Source organism: Myodes glareolus, chromosome 26, assembly GCF_982192425.1.
Source record: "Myodes glareolus chromosome 26, mMyoGla1.1, whole genome shotgun sequence".
Taxonomy (NCBI): Eukaryota; Metazoa; Chordata; class Mammalia; order Rodentia; family Cricetidae; genus Myodes; species Myodes glareolus.
In genome coordinates, this window is record NC_142051.1 from 12,120,534 (window position 1) to 12,147,587 (window position 27,054).

Here is a 27,054-nt window from a genome sequence, read left to right on the forward strand (position 1 = left end):
GCAGCACACTTCTTCCCGTGGGCTGGTTCTCCTTGGCAGCTATCTCACAGCTCTGGCATCTCCAACATCTTGGCGTCTTCAAGGCAGTCCAGGCTTCAACTTCACAGACTCACACGTGGCCTCTCTACTAGGCATTCATCCAGAGACCCTCCTGACAATTGCCTGACTTCAGCAGCATTTTTAGGCATTGAGTCAAATTTCACACCTGTTTCATCTATCCTTAACTCTAAAGTCAGAACACTGTGGCCAAATATGCCAAGTTTTTCTGCTTACTGGGGCTTGAACACAGTCCCTTGTTCAATTACTTCTTCACCAGCTTGCTTTCTTTTGCTACCTTAGCCTGGTTGTCATTGAACGTGCTGTGGATCTCCAACTCAGAGATCCATCAGTCTCTGCCTTCCCAGGACTGGGATGGAAGGTATTCCTTACCACACCTGCCTCTCAGTTTTTCTTTAGTTCCTTTTCACGAGTGGGAAATGTAGCTGGGTGGGAGATTGCCCTGAGGTCACTACTTCCTCTACGCCATCTCCTAATCTGTCTATCTCTCTGAACACAGAACTCAGCTCCACTGCACTTTCTGGTGATCTTTTCCTCCACAAATATTTCCCTTGCTCAGCTTGCTTCTTTTTATTAGAAATCTTCATCAGCGTTCACACTTGTAACCATGAAGCAGAATCTATGCTAGGCTGTTTTGAGATTTCCTCTATGAAGGTAATTAATCCAAAACTCTTCACTTTAGCTCAGGCAGACTCATCAGACAAGGGCAAATGGCAGCCATTTTTCTCACCAATATATAACAAGAAAAATTTCTAAGCAACATACTAAAATTCTTCTCTGAAGCCTCTTGAGTGGACACCCACAGGTCATCAAATGACACTCAGCACCACCGTCTTCCCTGCTCCTATTAGTACGGCCCATTCAGCAGCGCTTAACTCATGCAACTGCTTTTCTAATCTACAGTCTCAGAGCCCATATTACTCCAAAAAAAAAAAGAGAAAAGAAAAAAGAAAACATAGAAAGGCCTATCACAGCAATACCCCAAACCCATGCTCCAACCTCTGTCTTAGTTAAGGTTTTTATTGCTGTGAAGAGACACCATGACTCTGGCAAATCTATTAAAGGACATCATTTAAATTGGGCCAATCACAGATTGCAGAGGTGCAATTATTATCACTGTGGCAAGTGTGGTTGTGTGTATGCAGTCATGGTACCTCAGAAGTTCCTGAGAGTACTTCATCTTGTAAGCAACAGGAAGTCAGCTGAGACACTAGGTGGCATCCTGAACACATTTGTAGAAGGAGCAGCGAGCTGCGTCCCTGCCCGCCATCTGGCTATCTTATCCCGAAATAATTACACAGAAACTGTATTCTTTTAAGGACTGCCTGGCCCATTATCTCCAGCCTCTTATGGGCTAATTCTCACATCTTGATTAACCCATTTCTATTCATGTGTGTAACACCACGTGGTGGTGGCTTACCGGGAAGATTCTAACCTACGTCCATCTTGGGCTAGAGTTTCATGCATCTGTCTCATTGCCTTCTTCCCAGCATTCTCTTCTATCTACTCCGCTCACCTAATTTCTGACCTATTAAAAGACCAAGGCAGTCTCTTTATTTAACCAATGAAAGCAACAGAAATACAGAAGACCCACCTACATCAGAGGAAAATACAGAGTCCACCCCAGTAGTGACATAGCTCCTTCAACAAGACGATACCCACTCCAACAGAGTCACAAGTCCTAATAGTGCCACTCCTGTGATGTAGTGACATTTGAATTGTAACTTACTAAATAAATCTAGCCTGGGCTTTGGGAAAGTAAAACAGCAACGCTGACCGACTTTATAGACCAGGCAATGGTAACACACACCTTTAACCCCCATAGCCACACTGGTTGTCATAGCAACAGGGTGGTGCATGTCTTTAATCCCAGTGGTGCACACCTTTAAGCCCAGCCCTAGAGAGAATTATAAAACAGGAGGATACAGCTCTCAAACACAGTCTCATTCTGAGTTTCCTGGAGGCAGGACCACTATTTTCAGTCTGAGTTCGAGGTAAGAACTACTGGCTGACTGCTTTGCTTTTCAATTCTTCAGGTTGAACCCCAATTTCTCTCCCTGAGTTTTTATTAATCATGCTTTGTTGTGAGATTATGGGGACCAATTATGTTCAAAGCAGCATATATAGGAATGGGCTCAAGTGCATCATGATGTCACTGAGCAAAGTGTAATTAAAAGACGGGCACTACAGGCGACTCCTCGAGAGCCCATTTCAAGGGCACCAGTGATTTATCAGGATCCACTCCAGAACGCCCAAGGTAAATCACTGCTGTGGATGGAGCCAGCAGTCTGACTTCCAATCACCACACAAGAGGGCAAGGGGTCACCCACTGTTTCCTTTTAAGAGGTCCCATTGGCACACAAGAGGGACCTTCTTTATTGGTCCATATAGCCCAAGGTCATGGGTATAGGAATACCCATTTCCTTCCCTCTTTTGTCTAAAGAAGAAGGTTCTAAACCTAATACAATACTATATACAACAAAAAAGACTATCAAGTCTTATCCAGGAGAGAAAAAGAAGGCTAACAACATACACAAAAATAAAATAAAACTATCACCAGCAAGAATAACGTCAAGGAAGAAACACATACTCAATGTCCACATCATAGGTGAATGGTAAAACACAGAGATTACTCGGATGGCTGTCCTGTCCTGAAGAATCTGAATCTCATACCTGTTAAGCTATGAGAGGAATGCAACTGTAAGCATTTAGTCTGACACTCTATCAATGACCTGAGAGGAAAAATAATATTACACAAGTTTCACTCAACCAGGCAACTTCCAAAATATGTAAGAAATGACAGAAACAGTTGGCTACCTGGATAGAAACCCAAAGTCTCTCTGCAACGCTGGAGCATTCAACTTTGACCAGAGGCCTAGAATATCTAACAGACCATTTCAGAAGCAGGAAAATTTGAAAGACTGTCTAGCCTGTCTTGGCAAGATTCAACAGTCATTTCTCCTTATATCTTGCTTGTCCAGATGGGACAGCATGCTTACTGTCAGCAGTTGAGGTAAGGTCCTTTGCCCAATAGGCCAATTTTGCCAAGAAGCTCCATATGAAGTGTCTTTGGTGTCCATTATTCCCTTGGGAGTAGATTGGTATTGTCAGGAGCAGTTGTGTCTCAGTCAACAGAATTCTCAATTACTACAACATTTAAATGTCGTATTGTGTAAGTCTTTGAAGTGTTTGAAGATCACCTATCTTTGAAGAGTACATCTCTGTGCATCTAGAGAACCTAACTAACATAACTGTAAGTATGACTAACATGGATGACAATAAACCAATATTTATTAATAACCTATGTAGCTTAAAGTCTAAAGTTTCACAGTATGAAAATAAATAATCTTCAAACATGTGTACAGAATTAGGACAATGATCTCAAAAATTTAAGAATATAAGTTTCTCATTCTTGGCTCTGTTACCAAATCATTTTTTAAAGATATGATATGAATTGGTTGATTAATAGCAACTTTAGCTAACAATGTATATGTCCCAGATAGGTCATATATCCTTTCTAAAATTCCATCCATAGTAGAAAATAAAAGTTTTTTTTAAATATCTGAATAATAATATTATCCACTATTGGCACAGAAGTTTACAAAATGTAAAAAGCAAATTATTCATCTATCTATCTATCTATCTATCTATCTATCTATCTATCATATGTATATATGTAAGAAAGAATGTGTGTGTGTGTGTGTGTGTGTGTGTGTGTAAAGTGTAAAGACATCCTTGGGAGATCATCCTAGATGTCCTAGGCTCTTATATAGCCAGGTAGGTATGGATGGCTGGTTTAAAGGGTGATTTTGTAATGTAATGACAGTGTATGACCAGCAGGTGCCGCAGGAATAACACCAAAGCAGATCGTGGGATGCTGTACCTCTGCTCTGGCTTTAGGTTCCGAAGTTGAGCCACCTGTAAATTCTAAGCAGGATTGGAAGCAACTACACCGAACAGATTTTGGTTAGAGAGAAAGAAAAGGAGTAGCCTGCAAGTGCAGCAGTTGCCGAGGGGCCACCAGTTGGTGGTAGGCAGGCAGAATGTAGCAGCCACTCTGCTCAGAGCAGAGTAGCCACGAGCTGTGAGCAAGTGGCTGGGTCCTTGGTGGAATGGACCACGACGCTGCAGTCCAGTCTGCAGCAAGCAGCATTCCAAATTGCAAATTAGGAGCTCTGGCTACTGAAGGGCATTCAGCTGCATGCATCTAGCCGCTGGCCTCTGTGGGCTTTTTTGCTTAAATGAAACAGAGCAGAATGGCTGGCGTCGTGCCAGACTGCAGAGTAGGCGTTCTTGGCTGAAGAGAAGCTGTCCATACTGGCCGGGAATGCCAGGAGCTTGTCCGGAAAATGGCCAAGATGGGAGCAGGGACTAAGCAGCTTGCGGGTGCCTACAGGCTAAAGCTCTAGGTCCCCCTCACAGGCAGCGGAACACAGGAGGTGGCAGCTGAATTTCAAGGGAATCCTGCCTCTCGGGATACTAGCAGGGGGTTGGCAAGGTGTGGGAAGCTGATGCCATGCAGGTTAGCAGAAGACCATGGGGTTCAGTTGGGTACTAAATGTAGGACAATCCACAAGTGTTGACTGAGGTTCTTCCCCACACAGTCCCCAAACAAATCACACAGAGTTCTACATTAGTTATAAACTGATTGGCCCATTATTAGCACAGGATTCTTATTAACTCTTATAACTTATATTAGCCCATTATTCTTATCTCTGTTAGCCATATGGCTCAGTACCTTTCTCAGCGAGGCAGTCACATCTTCCTTCTTCTGTGTCTAGGCCAGGACTGCAGAGAAATGGGCTTTTCTCTTCCCAAAATTCTCCTGTTCTTATTGACCTGCATCTACTTCCTGTCTGTTTGTCCCGCCTATACTTCCTGCCTGGCTACTGGCCAATCAGTGTTTCTTTAAAACATAATTGACACAATACAGAGCATTGTCCCACACCACACAAGAAACCTTTAAAAAATAACAGGGATTTATTAGGATACACTCATATATATACAATCTGGTAAAAAGCTGCCATGGTCTTTCATTATACCTGGGAATGAATGGAACCAGCAGTCTGACCTCTGACCATCACTGAGGGAGGGAGAGAGGGAGCAAGGGAGCAAGAAAAAAGAAAGTTCGGCCACACCCTTCTTTCATTTGAAGAGGTCACTTCCATAGAAAAGATTCACCATCTCTAACCTCTATCGGGTCAGGTCACAGACAGAGCAAATACCCACTTAGAGTACCCTGGTATGGAACAGTCTTTTTGTACAGGGTGAATGTGTACTACTATCAATGGCTAATGAAGAGCTGACTAGCCTGTCGTCACAGTGGGCTGGCCCATCTCACATGCATTTCAAGGCAAGAAAAAGACCCACAGACATGCTCACAGGCAATCTGAGGGACAAGATCCCTCAAGGGAGATTCCCTGTCTCCAGGTGACTCTTGACTGTGTCATGTGGACAAAAACAAACCAGCACACAGGGGCAGGGAAGTAGCAGGAACAGAGATAGAACCAAGTCAGTCACCCCCTTGAAGGAAGGGTGGCCCAACTCCAGGTCACAATTCTCTCTCTGCTGACAACCACAGCTAGCCTTAGGGTAGAGCTGTAATGTACCCACTGTTCTCCTCTTCATCATTGACTTCTGTCCTTCCTTGAGCTCTGTATAAAGATTTCCTACTCTTAGGGCATGACTGGTTCTTTAGAGAATAAATAAGTGAAAGCCTTTGGAAGTTCTCAGAGCCAAGAAACTCGCTTTCTCTCATCTCTATTCCTTTTACTCTCTCTCTGTGTCCTTATCCAGACCTTGTGTGACATGAGACCCTCTACTGTATATCCTCCATGGACAAATCTAGGAGATCCTGAGTAGAGCATTGACTTGGGACTCTTAGGGGAAACTACTCAGTCAGTTCACATGTGATACTTGCATGAATAACACTTTTATTGTCTGTAGCCTTCAAGCATTCCATTCATAGTTGGTCTCAGGAAAAGCTACTGACTTGGTGGTGTTTGTCCCCTGAGGTTGCACCGTTTTTAGAGGCTCGGTGACTGAAGGGTCTGGACTATGTGCACATGACTGTGCTGGCTAGTTATGTGCGCTTGATACAAGCCTGAGCCATTTAGGAAGAAAAACCTCAGTTGAGAAATTGCCCCCCACTAGTTCAGCCTATGGGGAAGCCTGATTGGTGGGAATGTGGGAGTGCTCAGCTCAGGGTGGTTTGGGCCAGGACTGGTGGTCCTGGGTATTGTTAGAAACCAAGCTGAGAAAGCTTTGGGGAACCAGCCAGGAAGCAGCATTCCTCCATGGTCTCTGCATGAGCTCCTGCCCTGCCCTCCGCAGTGAAGAACTGTATCGTTGGAGTCTAAACCACATCAAATTCCTTCCTCCTCAAAGTTCTTTTTGTCGTTTTATGTTATTCCAAGAGTAGAAACTCTAACAAAGATGCTGACCAGACAGGGGTACTCCAGGATTGGAGACTAGAGAGCAGTGTGATGGCATCCAGAGCAGATTACCAGGGAAAGTTGAGACGAGTGTTTAAGGACCAGACATGAGGTGCTGTGGTCCTAACAGAGAAAGGCATACAGATGTAGTCGCTCAGAGAAGACTCTGTGTTGGAGGACTTGACACAGAAGCAGCTCCTTCAGAGCAAAAGGCCAGTTTGAGCCCTTAAAGGTCAGGCCAGAAAGTGGTAGAAGAAATAGATACAGGAAACATGGCTTCACATCTGGTAGAAGGTGCCTGGTTTACTTTGAGCTGGAAATAGAGAGTCAGTTGGGCACATCTCTAGAGCCAGGAGCCAGATGCAAACTCACACACTTCTCTAGAGCTTCTGAGTATGGCTTGCTGGGAAATTAGGCAAGAAATCCTGTCTCTGTTCAGTCAGGGGCAGCTATGGAGATTACAACTCAAGATGGCTCTGCTCATGTGTGCTTGAATCCATGCAACCAGGACAGGGGCCTTTTGTGGAAAAGTCAATTCCTCCCCCAATCATGCTGGGACTTAGGTATTTGGGGTCTCGAGCGCCATCACCTTGTTTTCCTGTGAGGCCAGCCTTCCTGTTTGTAGTTGGCCCTGCTTTTTCCCAGTCAGGTGCTGTAAAGGAAGACACCGGCTCACCCTGTCCTCTCCTCAGCCTCCCCTGCAATCCTAGAGACAAGGAGAGTAATGGGGTCTCTAAGAGTCCAGCTCTTAAGAAATCCCTCTCCAGGTTCAATAAAAGACACCACAGTAAGAAAAAGTTGTAGGCCCCTGTCTTCTCTTGCTCCCTGGGATGCAAATCAAGAACTGTTTTGGCTAATCAGTGGAGCTTCCTGCTAAATTCTGTGCTTTGCTCTGCTAGCCTGGTGAACTAGCCGTAAGGCCTTGTATTACTTTGGAATGGTAATTTCCCAACCTGCCCAGGAGAGCTCACGGCGCCAAGGTCCCTCTCATCTGTCTGCCATTGCCCCACACCTCTCGCCCACCTGCCTGCGGAAAAGTTCTCATGTGGCACCAGTTCCCCCAACCCCCTCTGGCTGGGAGGGGTTTCCATTACTGGGGGAAAAAGTATATTAACTCTGGATAAAGCTAAATAAATTGGCATTCACCTCTTGACGAAGGACCAGAACTCTCTATGTGTGTGTCTCTGTTTAACCCCTAGGCCCTTGCCCAAGCTCGTGGTGGTGTGGAGCCGCAGTCCACACAGGGAGGGTGGTGATGCAGACCTCGGGTAATTCAACAAATGGCGTCCCTGGGTGGGCGGTCGAAAGCAACTGCAACCGAAGAACACTCGTCTGCGAAACCCATCTGCGAGTTTTGAGGGGTAAGCATCTCCATGGGGAGTCACCCTCGGGAGGGTGGATTGGCCAGGATTGGCTCATTTGGGTGTGGGAGCTTCTGCTCCAGGGTAAAGGCTGGTTGTGATGGCACACGCCGGCAAAATTTGCCAAAAGGAACAGATGACACCTGATATGGTCTAGGCCCTGTACTATACATGGTCCAGACCATATACTAATCTTGGGGCAGGGGAGTTTTGTCTATGTTTCCCCAAAGAATGGAAACCATCCCATCTGGGTACCGGAGCACCTGGTCCATGCCGTGGATCCTTCTGTCCAGAGGCCTGAAGACGGGACAAAAACTGAGAGATCCAGGTGTAGTCGACATGCCAGACTAAGGAGCTGCTGGATTCCCAAAGCTGACAGGGGTGGCCCATAGCCACGGGCCCTTTCCTGTCCCAGCTCCCTCCCCATGATCTGTCATTGCTACAGCCGCCAGAAGCGGCTTGCTACCAGTTTTTTCCCTTATCCTGTCAGCTGCTTCTGCTGGGCGCTATGGGTACTTTCTCAGGGCAGGTTGTAAATACCATGGTCGTTCAAATTAGGCTAAATTTACAATTAAATACTACAGTTAATCTTTACAGATTGGTTATGTTTTTTGACCTCTGCTTGGTCAGGATAACTTTGGCTGTTTTTCATGGACCCTGGAGTACAAGATTTACTAATTAGCTGTTAATTATTATTCTAGTTAGCTATTCCAGGGGCTCTTTTCACCAATGCTAAAGTCCTTACTTAAAAGGCTCTGTAACATGAGGGCCGGCTTGTTGGGGTTTCTGTCCCTCCTGGTACCCCAACAGCCAGCAAGCAACAAAAAAAAATCACACACAGGACTCCATAAGGTTATAAACTGATTGGTCCATTAGGTCAGGCTTCTTGTTAACTCTTATAACATATATTACCCCATTATCCTTATCTATGTTAGCCACATGGGCTCAGTACCTTTCTCAGTGTGACAGCTTACATGTTGCCTCTTCGGTGGTCTGCGCAGGAGTGACTGAGAGAGAGCTTCTGCTTCCAGAATACTCCCAGTCTCTTTGCTCCACCCCTACTTCCTGTCTGGCTTTCCTGCCTATACTGCCTGCCTGGCCAATCAGCGTTTTATTAAAATATGATTGACAGAATACAGATAATTCTCCCGCACCATTTCCCTCTCTTTTTTTTTTTAAACAAAGGAAAATACCCATAATCCATTTGTTGGGAATGTGGGCGTAGTATTTCAGGCTACTTCCTGCTGGTTGGGGGCGCTGATAGTCTTAAGGGGACCTAAAGAAAATTTAGAGTTATAATCAAGTCATGACTGGAGTGTCCTGTGAGTCTCGATCATCTCAGGCAGCAGTCTTGGATCAGTTCTGGATGTAGACCTCTGTCATCTGGGCCATCTGTTCCTATCGGAGATTTTTCAGGTGGCCTCCCTTGGTCAAAGGTGATTATTCTTAACTCTGAATAAATCCAGAGTCTCTCGTTTTCTGTGGAAACAAAAGCAAAATCTCTTCTCCAAAGTAACATACCTTTTGACTTCAGTTTTGAAGCCAAGGTATTTTCAAAATTCCTATCTTGGGTTAGTTCAGCAGCATTTATAAACAAAAGTCTTTTAGCAGTTGTTGCTCCTTCCTCAGCAATCAAACAATTTAAAGAGAGCATAAAAGCATACAGTATGAAGATTCTCTGTGCATTTTCCATCTTTATGTGGCTTTATTTTAACCTCTATTTCTTTTATTTTTACTTTTACTTTTTGAGACAGGATCTTTGTATATCTTTGTCCTGGAATAACACTGTAGACCAGGCTGTCTTTGAACTCACAGAGATCCTCCTGTCTCTGCCTCCCCAGTGCTGGGATTAAAGGTGTATGCTACCACACCTTGAACTCCCAGAGATCTGTCTCTGCCTCCCAGGCATTGGGATTAAAGGCGTGTACTACCACACCTTGAGGTCACAGAGGTCAATCTACCTCTACCCCTTGAAGTCACAGAGGTCAATATGCCTCTGCCTCCCAGGCATTGGGATTAAAGGTGTGTACCACCACACCCAACTACTCTCTTTCTTTCCTTTTAACTTTAAGAACTTTAACTTTTAGCCTGCATATACACACTGTAAACCATTTAGAGGTTTTCTTCCTCTTTGAATCTCTCTTTACTGTATATTTTTCTTTTTCTGACCACATGAGCCATTAATTTACTAAGCAATATGGAGAGCCGTGGCTTTGACAGCTAGATCCAGCTCATTCCTTAGCATTTCAGCCTCAAGGCTGAGGTACCAGCCAGAGCTGTGTTCACTGCCACAACTCTATGGCGTTTCAAAGTCCTTGCCAGCAAGCAAGCTGCAGCATTCTGCTCACAGACCACACTCAGTCGGACTGCCTGCCTGAAAGAGTCAGAGTTTGCTCTGGCAGGACAGCCCAGAAAGCCGGCATTTTAAAACAGCACAGCTTTTTTCCTGCTACGACTGAAAACCGAAAAGCATGTGTTCAGCTTTTCACCAACAGCATTTAAGTGTTTCGTGGCAGGACCTCTTAATGAGCTGCAAGGTTTTGCAGTTAAGGCTGAGTCAGGAAGCCTCCCTTAGATGAGAGTGCTTGCTTGCTCTAGCAAACAGAGCAGACCTGAGAAATTGCTGCTACCAAGAAAACATGCTTTACTCTATTCTTTCCCAAGCTTTCTCACGCTTTATGTGGATTCAGTTATCCACGTTGGCGCCATATGTAACATGAGGGCCGGCTTGTTGGGGTTTCTGTCCCTCCTGGTACCCCAACAGCCAGCAAGCAACAAAGAAAATCACACACAGGACTCCATAAGGTTATAAACTGATTGGTCCATTAGGTCAGGCTTCTTGTTAACTCTTATAACATATATTACCCCATTATCCTTATCTATGTTAGCCACATGGGCTCAGTACCTTTCTCAGTGTGACAGCTTACATGTTGCCTCTTCGGTGGTCTGCGCAGGAGTGACTGAGAGAGAGCTTCTGCTTCCAGAATACTCCCAGTCTCTTTGCTCCACCCCTACTTCCTGTCTGGCTTTCCTGCCTATACTGCCTGCCTGGCCAATCAGCGTTTTATTAAAATATGATTGACAGAATACAGATAATTCTCCCGCACCAAGGCTCCTTTTTGAGCAGACTTTTTAAGGATTGTATAGGCACAGTCTCCTTTAGGAATGCTTATATACACACTGGACCATCATCTTCATAATCTCATGCTGCCAGAGCCAAAGGCTAACTCAGATCAATGTTGCCACGTGGTAAGTCCTTTTAGCATTTGCCTCAAAATATCTTTCAGCATAAATCTGGCTAAACTTGGTGATGAGTGACTAATGAGCCAGAGACGGATTAGGTTTTATGGGGGACAGCCCCAACCTAAGACAGGAAATATGTTTAGACCTGGACACTTTCCCATCACGGGTAAGGAGTCTTTGCCTGACGTCCGTTGCCATCTAAGACAGGCCTAATCGCATAAATTTATATAAAAGGGGGACGTGTAGGCCCCTGTCTTCCCTTGCTCCCTGGGATGCAAATCAAGAACCAGCAGAGCTTCCTGCTAAATTCTGTGCTTTGCTCTGCTAGCCTGCTGAATTAGCCATAGGGCCTTGTATTACTTTGGAATGGTAATTTCCCAACCTGCCCAGGAGAGCTCACGGTGCCAAGGTCCCTCTCACCTGTCTGCCACTGACCCACACCTCTTGCCCACCTGCCTGCGGAAAAGTTCTCATATGACGCCAGTTCCCCCAACCCCTCTGGCTGGGAGGGGTTTCCATTACTGGGGGGAAAAGTATATTAACTCTGGATAAAGCCAAATAAATTGGTATTCACCTCTTGGCAAATGACCTGAATTCTCTATGTGTGTGTCTCTGTTTAACCCCTAGGCCCTTGCCCAAGCTCATGGTGGTATGGAGCCGCAGTCCATACAGGGAGGGTGGTGATGCAGACCTTGGGTAATTCAACAAAAGTGACTGAAGTCTGGGGGTAAGAAATCTACTCACTATAGGGTTTGTCTAGTCATGTTTCTTTCTCTTTTTTTTCTCTCTTCCTCCCTGTTACAAACGTTCACAGTCATATACACTCTTATAACCATCAATTGTCCAGCCCTACCTGGTTTCAAGCCTAGAATTATTTTTCCCCATAAAAAACAGAAAGGAGCTCTCTCTCTCTCTCTCTCTCTCTCTCTCTCTCTCTCTCTCATACACACACAGACACAGACACACACACACACATACACATACAGACACACAGACACACACACACACATACACACACACACACACACACACACACACACACCAATGACTGTTAATGTGGGAGTGACTAGTACACATCCAGTGAACGCATTCATGGAGGAAGTTAGTTGCAAAAGGAACTCAGTCATCGGAGATTTCTAGATGGGAAGGCTGATGCTACAGATTCAGTGGTAGCATGGACTAAAAAGTTTATTTTCAGAGCACAGATTTTTTTCCCTCCAAGCATACATAGGATTCAGTAACCAAGCAAGCCACATGAACAGTCAGGGAGAAGCCATGGCTCTTGGTCAGAAAGCGCATATACCAGACTGTGTCATTTCAATGGGCTACGAGGCAGGACTACACAGGTTTAGGTCTAAGTGGTAGAGACGAAGGGGAGAGCCAGGCCTCTATCTGTTCCGGGCTACACTGTTATCATCTGTTCTGGTTGTGGGGTGAAACCAGAACAGTAGCAGGAACAAGTACTAGTTCTATAACCTTGGGTATCTGTGAACATCTTAAATGGAATTCTCTTCTCTGAACAAGTCTCAATTCACACTCTGCTGACAAGCACGGCTTAGCCTTAGGGTAGAGCTGTAATGTACCCACTGTTCTCCTCTCTATCATTGACTTCTGTCCTTCCTTGAGCTTTGTAAAAAGATTTCCTACTCTTAGGGCACGACTTGTGCTTTAGAGAATGGATAAATGAAAGCTTTTGGAAGGTCTCAGAGCCATGAAGCTGGCTTTTCTCCCACGTCTGCACGTCTTGTTCTGTCCTCTCCATACCTTTTGGGACATGAGACCCTCTACTTCACTGTACAGTCCTCCATGCTAAATCTAACAGATCCTGATTGGAACATTGACGTAGGACTCTTAGGGCAAACTGCTCAGTCAGTCCACTTGTGATATGAGACTCCCCTCTCTATGCCTCTGAGGGCTTGCTTGTTGGATTTTCTGTTCTGCCCAGTTCCCATAGCCTGTAAGCCCCAAAGAAATTGCACAGAGGTCTATATTAATTATAAACTGATTGGCCCATTAGCTCAGGCTACTTATTAACTCTTATCATTTATATTAACTCATTATTCTTACCTATGTCACCCACATGGCTCAGTACCTTTTCCAGTGGGCAGGTCATATCCTGCTTCTTTGGTGTCTGGACAGGACTGCATAAAAAGTTTCCCTATGCCCAGAATTCTCCAGTTCTCATTTCCCCTCCTCTACTTCCTATCTGGTTGTCCCACCTATCCATGATGCCTAGCTACTGACCAATCAGCATTTATTTAAAACATAATTAACAGAATACAGAATTGTTCTGTACCATGATGTGATTATCATTAATGAATAAAGAAACTGCTTTGGGTCTATAGCAGGTCAGAACACAGGAAGATAGGAAAAACTAAACTGAATGCTGGGAGAAAGGAGGCAAAGTCAAGGAGAAGCCATGTAGCCTACCAGAGACAGATGCTGAAACTTTAGCCGGTAAGTCACAGCCACGCGGTGATATATAGATTAATAGAAATGGGTTAAATTAGTATGTAAGAGCTAGTTAATAAGAAGCAAGAACTAATGGACCAAGCAGTGATTTAATTAATACAGTTTCTATGTGATTATTTTGGGTCTGAGCTGCTGGGTGGCCAGGAAACAAGCAAGTAGTCTTCTCCCATCAAATTGCAGATATGCAATAAAGACAAATTCAGATGGAAAAGACCTCTAAATGGCTCACAGTGTTGGATTGATGTACATAGGCTTGGGAGAGTGAAGAAAAAAAATATAGACAATTGTAAAAAGAAGACAATGTTTTTTAAAAGTAAAGTCTTTAAGAAGACAGAGTATAGACAGTCAGAGACTAAAGGAATAAAGATAATAAAATAAATATTAAAAAGTAATAGAACAAAAACAAGCCATGTAAAGATGAAATATGCACAGAGAGTCTGGATTATGTACACTATTGTGGTTTCTTTGAATTTTTTGACTGCAGAGAGACATTTGATTCTGAGGATTGCTAAGCTAAACCAACTTATATATTTGAAAGGTATCTTAATTTCAAAATATGGATCTAGGGATTTGTTGCTTTAGAAAAGAGGTTCTTCTTTTGTTTCCACAGAGGATGAAAACCTGTGGATTCATTCCAGGCTAAGGTGGTTTGATGGACCAAGAGCCCCTAAAACGTCACCTTGAACACTCCTCAAAAAATTACTTAACCCAAGAAATAGCAGAAAGCAGTTTGGAGAAGAACTACGCCAATATCCCCTAATATTGTTTACAATTTTTTTTACATTTAAAGAGGGAGATGATATAGAGATTTGCATTAATATGGATCTTGCTTTATTGATACAAATTTAAGGTCAATTTTGTTATATGTATATTTCTGATCTTGATTAAGCTATTGTGTTTGTCCAGCTCATTTAAAAATGTAATGTATAATTTAAAAATTATGCGTTAATAGAGAGTCATCTAAAATAGTCTAGCTGTAGTTATGATAGTTAGGTTTTCTAGATGTATAGAGATGTATTTCAAATACATAGATATTCTTGAAACCTTTCAAAGACTATAGAATATGCCATATAAAATGTTTTAAGAACTTAGAACTTTTCATGACAATGAGACACATATGCTCCTGGCAGCACCAATTGCTTCAAGAGGAAAATGGGCATCAAAGAGACTCTTTATGGAGCTTGTTAGCCAATTAGGTAAGAAACTTCTCTTGGCTGTACTGCTTTCTGGTATGTTGTGTGAACTGGATATGCAGGACCCACAGAGAGATGACTGCTGAACTTGCCTAAAAGTGAGACCATTCTTCAGGGTTCCTGCTTCATGAAAGAGTCTGCTGGACATTCTGAAGGACACAGAAGAAAGTGACTGACATGGTGCCAATATAGGTGGAACTGTCTTTGAAATTTCCTGCTTCATGGAAAAGTCTGCCAGATACTATGGGCCGGGAGGCTGAATATGGATGCCCCAATGTTACAGGAGACTTTGGGTGACTGTCCAGGTAGTGAGATGTCTCTGTCAGTTCCAGAGTTTTGGAAGTTGCTTATGATGAACTTATTGTTTACTTAGGTAATATTATACCCTTCTAGAATCTTTCATGGAGTAGAAGAATTTATAGCTATAGTTATAGTTTTCCTCATTATGATAAAAGATAAAGTAGATATAAATATCATGACTGTCATTCTTGCTTATTATGGTGTTTTGTATACGTAAGTTTACCATGTTAAAGCTAAAACCTTCCTTTTTATTTTAATAGAAAAAGGGAGGTGATATGGGACTCTCCTCTGTATTCTGTGAATACCACTGGTTAATAAAGAAACTACTTTGGACCTATGGCAGGGCAGATCAGAGGTAAGCGGGGGAAACTACACTGAATGCTGGGAAACAGGAGCTGGAGTCAAGTCATGAAGCCCTGCCGGAGACCGATGCTGGAACCTTACCAGTAAGCCACAGCCAAATGGTGATACACAGATTAACAGAAATGGGTTAAATTAATATGTGAGCGTTAGCCTATGAGAAGCTAGAGCTAATGGGCCAAGCAGTGATTTAACTAATATAGTTTTTCTCTGATTATTTTGGGTCTGAGCTGCTGGGCAGCTGGGAAACAAACGAGTGCCCTTTCTTCAACACTCGTGCGATGCTTGCTTGACTAACAGTCCTATTGTCTATAGCGTTCACGCCTTCTGTTCTTAGCTGGTCTCAGGACAAGCTAATGACTTGGTGTTTGATCCACTGAGGCTGTACTGTTTTTAGAGGCTCAGTGACTGAAGGGTCTGGACTATGTGCACATGACTGTGCACAAGCCTGAGCCATTTAGGAAGAAAAACCTCAGTTGAGAAATTGCCCCAACTAGATCAGCCTGAGGTGCATTTTCTAGATTAGTGGGAATGTGGGAGTGCTCAGCTCAGGGTGGTTTGGGCCAGGACTGGTGGTCCTGGGTATTGTTAGAAACCAAGCTGAGAAAGCTTTGGGGAACCAGCCAGTAAGCAGCATTCCTCCGTGGTCTCTGCATGAGCTCCTACCCTGCCCTCCGCAGTGAAGAACTGTATCGTGGGGGTCTAAACCACAACAAATTCCTTCCTCCACAAGGTTCTTTTTGTCGTTTTATGTTATTCCAAGAGTAGAAACTCTAACAAAGACTCTGACCAGACAGGGATGCTCCAGGATTGGAGACTAGAGAGCAGTGTGATGGCATCCAGAGCTGATTACCAGGGAAAGTTAAGATGAGTGTTTAAGGACCAGACATGAGGTGCTGTGGTCCTAACAGAAAGGCACACAGATGCAGTCCTCAGAGAAGACTCTGTGTTGGAGGACTTGACACAGAAGCAGCTCCTTCAGAGCAAAAGGCCAGTTTGAGCCCTTAAAGGTCAGGCCAGAAAGTGGTAGAAGAAATAGATACAGGAAACATGGCTTCACATCTGGTAGAAGGTGCCTGGTTTACTTTGAGCTGGAAATAGAGAGTCAGTTGGGCACATCTCTAGAGCCAGGAGCCAGATACAAACTCACACACTTCTCTAGAGGTTCTGAGTATGGCTTGCTGGGAAATTGGGCAAGAAATCCTGTCTCAGTTCAGTCAGGGGCAGCTATGGAGATTACAACTCAAGATGGCTCTGCTCATGTGTGCTTGAATCTGTGCAGCCAGGACAGGGGCCTTTTGTGGAAAAGTCAATTCCTCTCCAATCATGCTGGGACTTAGGCATCTGGGGTCTTGAGCGCCATCACCTTGTTTTCCTGTGAGGTCAGCCTTCCTGTTTGTAGTTGGCCCTGTTTTTCCCAGTCAGGCACTGTAAAGGAAGACACCGGCTCACCCTGTCCTCTCCTTAGCCTCCCCTGCAATCCTAGAGACAGGGAGAGCAACTTTGTTTTCTGAAGAGAGATTCTAGCTGAGGACCCTGAGGAGGACACCTGAGCTCAGTGTCCTATATCCTTGTAAATGTGACCTAAGTCCATGTGATGATCAGCAACAAAACCCTAGTGTGTTCACAAAACCTGCATTTGTGGACATGAACTGCGTGAGGCAGAGGCCCAAGCTGAACCAGAGATTTGACTGTAGTGGACATTGGTAAGGAAATGTAATGTGGGATTCTTCCCTGCATGCTATGAATATGTTTTATTACCATTGGTTAATAAATAAGCTGTTTGTCTCAGTAGGTGGGAAACCTCAACTGAACAGAGGGAGAAAGCAGGCAGTTTCGTGCCCATGCCATGTTGTTGCTGAAGGAGGAAGATGCTGGAACCTTGCCAATAAGCTACAGCCTCGTGGGGATACCGAGATTAATAGAAATGAGTTAATTTAAGATGTAAGAGGTAGCTAGGAATATGCCTGAACTATTGGTCAAACAGTGTTGCAATTAATACAGTTCCTGTATTATTCATGTCAGGGGGGCTGGAAATGAAAGGACAGTCTACATTTACAGAAATGTGCACGTATTCCCATATGAGTAAAAGATACAAAGATCATAAGACAACGGAGGTGGGTTACTGAGTAGACAGTGGTGGTTTCCTCGGCAGCAAGTTAGGGAATATCAAAGGCCGTTAAATTTCACATGAATAAACAGGTGAAAGAGCAGAGAAATGAGGCGTGAATAAATATCAAGACAGGCAGTCCGCAAAGAACCAAGTGTGGACTTCCTGCTAGAAGCCTGCATTCCTCTGTGTCTCCTGAGTCCTGTGTGTCTACTTTGTCCTCTGTGAATAGGAGCCAGGTTCACTCTGTCCCAGACTGTTTGTGCCTGTCCTTTGAAAGCCATGTGGCTCTACCTGGTGGCTTTAGTGGGCCTGTGGACCCTCCTGCGCTTGATCAGGGAGAGACAGGTGGTGAGCCATCTCCCAGACAAGCATGTCTTCCTCACGGGCTGTGACTCGGGCTTTGGGAACCTGCTGGCCAGACAGCTGGACAGGAGAGGCATGAGGGTGCTGGCTGCATGTCTCACAGAAAAGGGAGCCGAGGAGCTGAGGAACAAGACATCAGACAGGCTGGAGACAGTGATCCTTGATGTCACCAAGACAGAGAGTATTGTGGCAGCCACTCAGTGGGTGAAGGAGCATGTTGGGAACAGAGGTACCATTGAGATCCCTGTCTGTGTCTGCTGGCTTGTTGGCTGCGTGAAGGGAATGTCTGCTTTGCCCGCAATGATTTCCGATGTGGGTGGGGGTGGAATTGAAGTGACTGCAGACTCTGGCCATCCCCAGCTTGTCAGCCCTTCCTCTTCCTCCTACACCCAGTCCTTCACGCTCTCTACTCTTTGTCAGCTGGTGTCCTGTGTGATTCCACGTCCTCACTCCTGTCTGCCCTCTTCTGCCACTGTTTGGAGGGAGACTGGACTCTTGGCTGCTGAGTGCCACATTAGAGAGAGTGAGACAGAAGAGTGCTGGTCCCTGGCACTGTGGGAAGTTGGCTGGTCCTGTGACAGATGCTTCTTCTCTCTCAGTACTGGAACCTGGTCTCCCCTTCCACCTGGGAATCCTTATGGAAGTCAAAGTCATTGCCATGATTAAGAGCACACCAACACTGGAGGAATACCTTAGGAAAGAAAGCCTAGGAAGGGCTCTCGCGTTCTCTCTCTCTCTCTCTCTCTCTCTCTCTCTCTCTCTCTCTCTCTCTCTCTCTCTCTGTCTGTCTTCAGAGGGTAAAGACATGCTTTTGAGCCAAGGAGAGATATGACATACTGGGTGAGTTTTGAAATCAGCAAATACCGTTCTTAGTCTCAATCAAGCAGTCTTCAATGCACCCTGCACAGCTAGTGACAGTGTAGATGTGGTGTTAGTTGTAAGCCTTTCTGACTAGTTACTTGAATATCCAGGACCTAAAGACCAGAGCGGATGAGGAAGGGAAGCCTGCAGAGCACCATATTTTGAGGTTGAGAGAGCAAGTTCAGTCCTTTTGGTGATCTGCAAGCATTGTCACCTCCCTTATCCTCTCCCTGGGTTTTGCAAGCATCTGAGGAGAGCTGCTCAATATTGTTGCCGGACCCTGCAAGGTCCAGCTTCATAAAAGCCCTGAACATAACACGGTTTTCCAAAATCTCCCAATCACATTTGTTTGTTTCTGAACCTATTTCACCCAGACGTTAATTTTCTCTTTACTATTTTTCTGCGTTGTATTTTCCTCTGTTCCTCTCTCCCTCATGCTTCCTTATCGCTGTCTTCCTTTGCCATTTGAAAGACAAAGACAGTATTGTGCAGTGTGTCTCACTATTTGATTTATGAAAAGGGATATCATGACCATGGTAATTTTTTTTCCATGACAGTTTTCTCCATCTAACAGCCCTAGTTATTCTGGAAGTCACTTTATAGACCAGGCTGACCTTGAACTCACAGAGATCCACCTACCTCTCCCTCCTGAGTGCTAGGATTAAAGCCATAGTGTGCTTGCACTGCCCGGTGACCATGGTAACTCTTATAAAGGAAGTTTTTTTGTGTGTGTGTGACTGGCTTAGAGTTTCAAAGGTTTAATTCATTATCAGAAGGGCAAGAAGCTTGGTGGCACACAGGCAATCATGAATCAGAAGAAGGAGCTCAGAATTCTACATCTAAATCAGTTACACATCCATTGATCCAGAAACAGGAAGACAGAGACTTGTTTCTGGCTTGGGCTTTTGAAATCCCACACTCCACCCTCAGTGACACACTTTCTCCAACTAGGCCACAGTCACTCCTACAAGGCCTCACCTCCTAATTCCTCTCAAGCAGTGCCAGTCCACAATGACCAAGCTTTCAAATCTATGAGCCTAAGGCTCACATTCCTGTTCAAACCAACACTACAATTAAAAGAATAAAATATCTTCAAGAATGGGAACAATATGTAAAATATAAACATAGTTTCATGATCTCCAATAAATGCAGGCATACTATGCCTTCAACATCTGTAAAATCAGCAAGTCAGAAATGACTGCCTCTTGTTTTCCAGGCAGGGCCCTGGACCATGGGGACTTAAAGAGGATGGTATCCATGTTGCGAGCCTAGAACCTCAGGAATGGTTCCCCAGTCCTGATGACACCATGCTGATCTCCATTGTGTCCTAGTCTCCAGTAAACACATGTCTAAGCTGTCTTATCTTGTGGAGTGTGCATTTCATTCATAACTATACCTGTGCTGTGTGACTCTCTCTGTTCCCACTGTCCCCAGGACTCTGGGGTCTGGTCAACAATGCTGGCATCTCCATTCCCTCGGGACCCAATGAGTGGCTGAACAAAGAGGATTTTGCCAAGATACTGGATGTGAACCTGTTGGGCATGATCGAGGTGACTCTGAGCATGCTGCCCTTAGTGAGGAAGGCAAGGGGCCGAGTGATCAACGTCTCCAGCATCATGGGTCGAGTGTCTTACTGTGGTGGAGGTTACAGCATCTCCAAGTATGGTGTAGAGGCCTTTTCAGACTCCCTCAGGTATTGACAGGGATGTGGGTCTCTGAGGGAAGCTTTGACTGGCGTTTTATTCAATCAAGGCCATAAGGAAGCCATCATGGAGAGGAAAAACGCTAGTTTGAGGTCCTTTCAAGTCATCTTCGCTGAATCAGTCACTGGGAAGCACATTTCTATGTCTCCAGTAGAGGGCAGGACTGAGAGCTGAGTTCAGTTCATCTTGGCCTGTCATGGAGGAGGGAGGGCACTGTGGCACATTACTGACATAGAATTGGTACTGCAAGTCAAGATTACAGTCCCCTGAGCTCTATGATGCTGAGCATGTCTTTTGAGTTGGACTTTGTAAACAAAAACTGCTTGTTTATGTCCCAGTCACCCAGCCCCGAATAATCACACAGAAACTGTATTAATTACAACACTGTTTGGCCTATGGCTCTAACATATTTCTGGATAACTCTTATATCTTCAATTAACCCATTTTTATTAATCTGTGTATCTCTACAAGGATGTGGCCTATGAGTAACGTTCCAATATCTGTCTCTTTCAGCACCTACATGGCATCAACTTGACTCTGCCTATTCTCTCTTTATATCTCTGTTCATGCGTCCTACCTGGGCTTATTCACTTAGACATTAGCTGAAGCAACTTTATTCATCCATCAATAGAAGCAACACATATACAGAAGGAAATCCCACGTCATCTCCCCTTTTCTGTCTAATTAAAAAAGAAGGTTTTAATTTTAGCATAGTTAAATTACATATGACAAAACATTCATCAAGCAGAATTATAGTTCTAATACTAACTTGCTTACATTTAGCAAATTAAGAAAAATACTCCATTATAAATCCTATATTTGTAAGTAAAATAATTTATATCTATATTATCTTTTATCATAATTAAGGAAAACTATAATTATAACTCTCTATTCTCCCACTCAATTGAAGACCCCAGAAGGATATAATATTACCTAAGGAAACAGGAAGTGTATTGTAAGCAACTTCCAAAGTTCAATAACTGACAGTAATATCTTGCTGCCTGAACTGTCACCCAAAGCTCTTCTGTAGCATTGGAGCATCCATCTTCAGTCTACAGGCCCATAATATGTGGCAGACTTTACAGTGAGTCAGGAAATTTGAAAGATTGTTTTGCTTCTATTGGCAGTTGGCCAGTCATTTTCTTCTGTGTCCTGCAGAAAATCTGGCAGATTCTTTCATGCAACAGGAATCCTGAAGGACTATCTCACTTTCTATAGGCAAGTTCAGCAGTCATTTTTCTGTGTGTCCAATTCATAAAGCATAGCATCAAGCAGTCCAGGCAAGAGCACTTTCTTGCCCAAATGGCTAGCTTTGTCACATTGAAGGCAAATTCCAAAACTAGTTTCTTCAATGCCCATCAACCTCTCTGAAGTAATTAGTTCTGCCAGAATCAGACATGTCTCATTGTTGAGAAAAGTCTAAGTTCTTGAAACATTTTAAATGCCATTTTATGTTGGTCTTTGAAGTGTTAAAGATTATCTATCTACCTGAAATATATCTCTGTATATCAAGAAAACCTAACTAATATGACTACAAGTTTGACTATTACAGATGACTATTAATCCATAATTTCTAATTATATTTTACATTTTTTTAATGAGCTGCACAAACATAATACCTTAAAAAGAGCAGAAATGTGCATATAACAAAATTGACCTTAAATCTATAGCAATAAACCAAGATCCATACCAATGTAAAGTATTCATTTCTATATCTTATTTCCCTCCTTCTTTTTTTGGAAAGATATTTGCTATGATCACTAAACACTCATAATCAACCCCCTTTAAATGATAACCAACATTGATAAACAATCATTTTGAAAATTTGAGCATTATTTTCTCCAAACTGCTTCCTGCTCTTTGATGGGTGAAGTATTTTTAGGGTTCACAGAGACCTTTCAGGGGGTCTTGTTACATCAAACTACATTAGCCTGGAAAGAATCTATAGGTTCTCATCTTCTGTGGAAACAAATGCAGAACTTCTTTTTCAAAGTAACATATCCTGAGCTCCAAATTTTGAAGTCAAGGTACCTTTATGTTGGTTAACTTAGCATCCCCCAGAATCAAATGTCTCCCTGCAGTCTAAAAATTCAAAGAACATAATAATATACATAACCCAGGCTCTCTGTGTATATTCCATCTTCACTTGGCTTATTTTTCTTCACTTTTTAAATCTATAACTGTCCTATTCTTTTACTTTTACTGTCTCTTTAAAGATTTTTTTATTTTTAAAATCATTTATTTTCATTTAAAACTGTCTATACCCTCTCTCAGAAGCCTATGTACATTTTTAGAACACACTATGATGCATTCAGAGGTTTATTTCTGTCTGAATCTGTATTTATTGAGTATCTATAAACATTTTCTGAGCAGGAGTGCCCCCTTTTAACAAAAACAATGCTAAGTGGACATGGCCAGACTAAGGCTGCTTTGCCTTTTGACTCTGCCCTGTCCAAAATGACAGAGGTATGTTCACCACCAGCTTAACCCCCACCTCCAGGGAAACAGAGGGTCTATGTCAACATGAAGCAACTTGTAGCACTCTACTCACAAACACCATTTAAATGCTCCATTACAGGATCTTCTGAAAAACACAGAGCCATTTAAGTAGCCAACATGAACCAGGGAGTCAGCTCTTAAAGGAGCCACACAGTTTTTGAGGCTATTGTTGAGTCGGGAAGCCTTCTCTTAAAGAAACCACATTTCTGTTTGCCTCTAACAAGCAGAGCCCACCTGAGAAAACGCTGCTACCAAGAAGCTGTGCTTAAGGCTGTTCTTTTGTGTCTTGAATTCCTTCCAAAGCTCTCTCAGGTTTGATGTGGTGTTGTTATGTGATTGGAGACTGCTCATTCATTTCCCGACTGTCCTGACATGACTCATCACACAGAAACTACATTAATTAAAGCACTGTTAGGTCAATATCTTAGATGTATTCCCAGATAGCTCTTACATCTTAAATAGTTTCTATTAATCTGTGCATCATCACGAGACTATGGACTACCGGGAATGTTCCAGTGGCATCTTTCTCCTTCAGCAGCTACATGGCATCTCCTTGACTCCACTACAGATAGATAGATAGATAGATAGATAGATAGATAGATAGATAGATAGAAATAGATATATATATAGATAGATATATATGTCTGTTCAGATTTCCCTCCTGGCTTTACTCTGCTAAGTCATTGACAGAAAAAGCTTTATTCATCAGCTAATAAAAGCAACACATACACAGAAGGACATCTCACATAGGGCTACATATTTCATTGTATCTACAGACAGGTATCAGCCCCCGTGGAATCCACAATCAACACTTTCCAGAGAACAGAAATTTTTTGAACCTGATCTGAAGACTATGACAACTGAGAGAGGAGACCCAAAAGATGTGGGTCCTTCCCTAGGAGTGGCCATGGCCCAGTCAGCTGTGTTGGCCATGGTTGTCATTTCTGTGTCAGGTCTTGTAGTAGAACTGGGCAGCAGCAGTGTGAAGGTTGAACATAAAAACCTGGAACCTGTTTGTAGGAGGTATCTCCTTGGGGGAAAGGACAGGTGGGATATTGCGGAGGGTGGTCACCAGGAGGGCTACGGTAGACCTAAGGACAGCCGTAGGGTGCAGGACAGTTATGTACAGCGCATCAAAGGTATTGCAAGAGGGGAGCCATTTGGGGCAGGTGCATCCCTTAGTGTAGGGAACATGGAGGTTGTGGATGGGAGGAAGTGGCAGGCAGGGGTTTGTTCTCTGAAGATCCCTGCAGGAAGCAAGTGGGAGATGTCCTGGGAGCATCCTGGGACAGATGAGGGCAGACTGAGACTTAGGGGTGAGATGGGGGTAACCCGGGCAAGGATGGTGATATTTCCATCAGCTGTACATGGAGAGAGCTCACACATGCTGTCAGAGAACAGAGTGTCTGGTTTTAGGCAGGTGAGCGTCATACTCCAAGTACTTAGGGTGACATTTAAAGCACAGAGGCATTGCCTTCACCAGGAGCTTCATCCCCATCTGCTGCACAACACCCGTCTGAAGCTTGTGGTCTCTCCTCACCACAGGCTGACTTTGTCAGGTGACTGTGCTCTGATTCTGAGTGACCTCACAGAAAGTCCTCTGAAGTCCTTGATGTCTGTCTGTCTTGCAGGAGGGAGCTCTCCTATTTTGGAGTGAAGGTGGCTATTGTTGAGCCTGGTTACTTCCGGACTGCTGTTTCCAGTAGTGACATGCATCTATGTAGTGCTAAAACGCTGTGGAACCGGGCCAGCTCAGAAGTCAAAGAAGCATATGGAGAGAAGTTTCTGGCATCCCGTACGTGATTTATGAGGGCCCAAGCCAAACAAGTCTGAATCCCTAGGCTCCTGTTCATTTTACCAGAAGTAACCACAGGATCTTTCTTTTCAAAGGAAGGGCATTTAGACTCATGGGGTAGGTGGGTACCTTCCCTGAAAGCATTCTTGACCTTCAGAGCTTGGGGCTCTTTCCCATCTGAACCTCTCATCCTCTCCAGCTGAGAGTGAAGTCAGCAATGTGAGCAGGGTTGGACAGCACTTTCCATGAACAGAGACCTAGGTGGAGCATGTGCATGGTTGCTCCTTAGAACTGGACTGTTTCCTTCTGATGATGTGGGACAGGCTAGGCTTGGGCATGGCTTCTGACATGGGAGAAAAGGGCTCTAGTGAGGTTTTCCTCCATGTTGGTCTAGGGTATGAATGGTAGAAATAAGATAATCACTCCTTGAATCCTTTCTCCTTCTGAGCAGATCTGACATTACTAAAGTCACTGGACCAAAAGTGCAAAGAGGACCTCTCCTTGGTGACAGACTGCATGGAGCATGCGCTGACTTCCCGTCACCCCCGGACCCGATACTCGGCTGGTTGGGATGCCAAGCTCTTCTTCATCCCTGTGAGCTACCTGCCCACCCGTCTTGCAGATGCCATCTTAGGTTAGACCTCCCTGAAGCCTGACAAAGCTCTGTGAAGCCTGAATCTGCTTCCGTAGTTAGGGTATAAGGGTGTAGTGCAAGGGAGAGGATCCTCAGGAGAAGGCAGAGGCTGGAATCGGGACAAACTTGTCATTGGGAGGGACATCCACAGGTGCCTGACTTGTCTTCCTTCAGTGTGACCCTGAAGGACATAGAACCACAGGAGAAACTGCTATGTCCATACAATGATTCCAATTTTGGTGAAAATAGAAATGATCTTTCATGTATCATCATCACCCATTTTTCTCATTTTAATTAAATTTTTTTTATTTGTCCGTCTGCATGTGTGTCTATATTGCATGTGTGTAGGGATATCCATAGAGTCCAGAAGATTGATTTCCCTGGGCCTGAACTTACAGGCTCTTGTGCATTACCTACTGTAGAGTTGGGAACACAATTTTGGTCCTCTACTCTACCACCTGTCCCTATAGTTAAACTCCTTATTTACATCTTTACATAATTATCTATTTTGAAACAGAATCTCACTTTGTCACCCAGGTACATCATGACCTACTCAATCTCTAGCCTTGTTTTAGCACATCTCTTAGGTCTGACACCCACAGGACCTTTGAGGGGCAGTAAAGGAATGCAGAAAGGACAGACACACAGACACATGGACAGAAAAGCTGGCACCAGTGGCTTGTGTGTCCTCTGATGGAGCCTCAGTTGCTCCCTGTAAGCTTGTTTATTATAACAGCAAAGGGGAAGTGCCTTTCTAGGCTCTGTAGGAGGTCTGAAGGCAGCTGTCTCGGGATAGAACCTTCAGGAAGTAGCAGTTGCTTGGTTTTGCTCACACTAATCATCATCCGTGAATGCCTGTACTGTGAGCAGAGGGCAAAAACTTTGCCAGTTGTCACTGGATTGATACCTTGGTCCTTGCTATGGTGCTGTCCTGGCACCAGCATACCCAGTTGTCCATGCATTGATTATTATATTATATTATATTATATTATATTATATTATATTCAATCAATACCTATAAATATTATTACTTGTGATAATAGAATACCATGTAATACTTCAAGCAATTCTTTAACTAACTCACAGTGAGTGGTGGTTCCAGCATCAGAGCATTGAAGGGACAGGATGACCAGGATGTAAAGGAACTCAGAGCCTCCAAATGCTCCTGTGTAGTTCATTGAGGCCAGCCCCAGTTTTTTTTGTAGGGAGAGGAAGACCAGAGCACGGTGGGTCACTCCTGCTTGTCAGCATTCTGCAGAGCTGAGCGAGGGGGATCACTGTGAGTGGAAGGCAAGTGTCAATATCAAGTCTGATGAATTTACAGCTCTCTATACATACATGTGTACGGACATGTGTATATATGAGCAGAGGAAAATAGAAAGTCCACCCCAATAATGACATAGCTCCTTCAACAAGACAATACCCACTCCAACAGAGTCACAAGTCCTAATAGTGCCACTCCTGTGATGTAGAAGCATTTCAATTCTATTTTAATAAATAAAATAATAATAAATAAATATTGCCTGGTGCTTGGGAAAGATAGACAGTCACACTGACCAATCTTATAGACCAGGCAATGGTAACACACACCTTTAATCCCAAAAGCCACACTAGCTGTTTTAGCAACAGGGTGGTGCATGTCTTTAATCCCAGTGATGCACACCTT

At 43.9% G+C, this 27,054-nt stretch overlaps 1 protein-coding gene across 1 annotated transcript; it reads left to right on the plus strand.

Moving 5' to 3' along the window:
• The first annotated feature begins 17,661 nt into the window (after positions 1-17,661).
• On the plus strand, positions 17,662-25,706 carry LOC148117735 (retinol dehydrogenase 16-like). Its single transcript, XM_087902085.1, has 4 exons — positions 17,662-18,125; positions 20,192-20,450; positions 24,591-24,754; positions 25,206-25,706. The coding sequence occupies exons 1-4, from the start codon at positions 17,813-17,815 to the stop codon at positions 25,391-25,393; spliced, it is 924 nt and encodes a 307-aa protein (XP_087758211.1). The 5' UTR covers positions 17,662-17,812; the 3' UTR covers positions 25,394-25,706.
• The last annotated feature ends 1,348 nt before the right edge of the window (positions 25,707-27,054 follow it).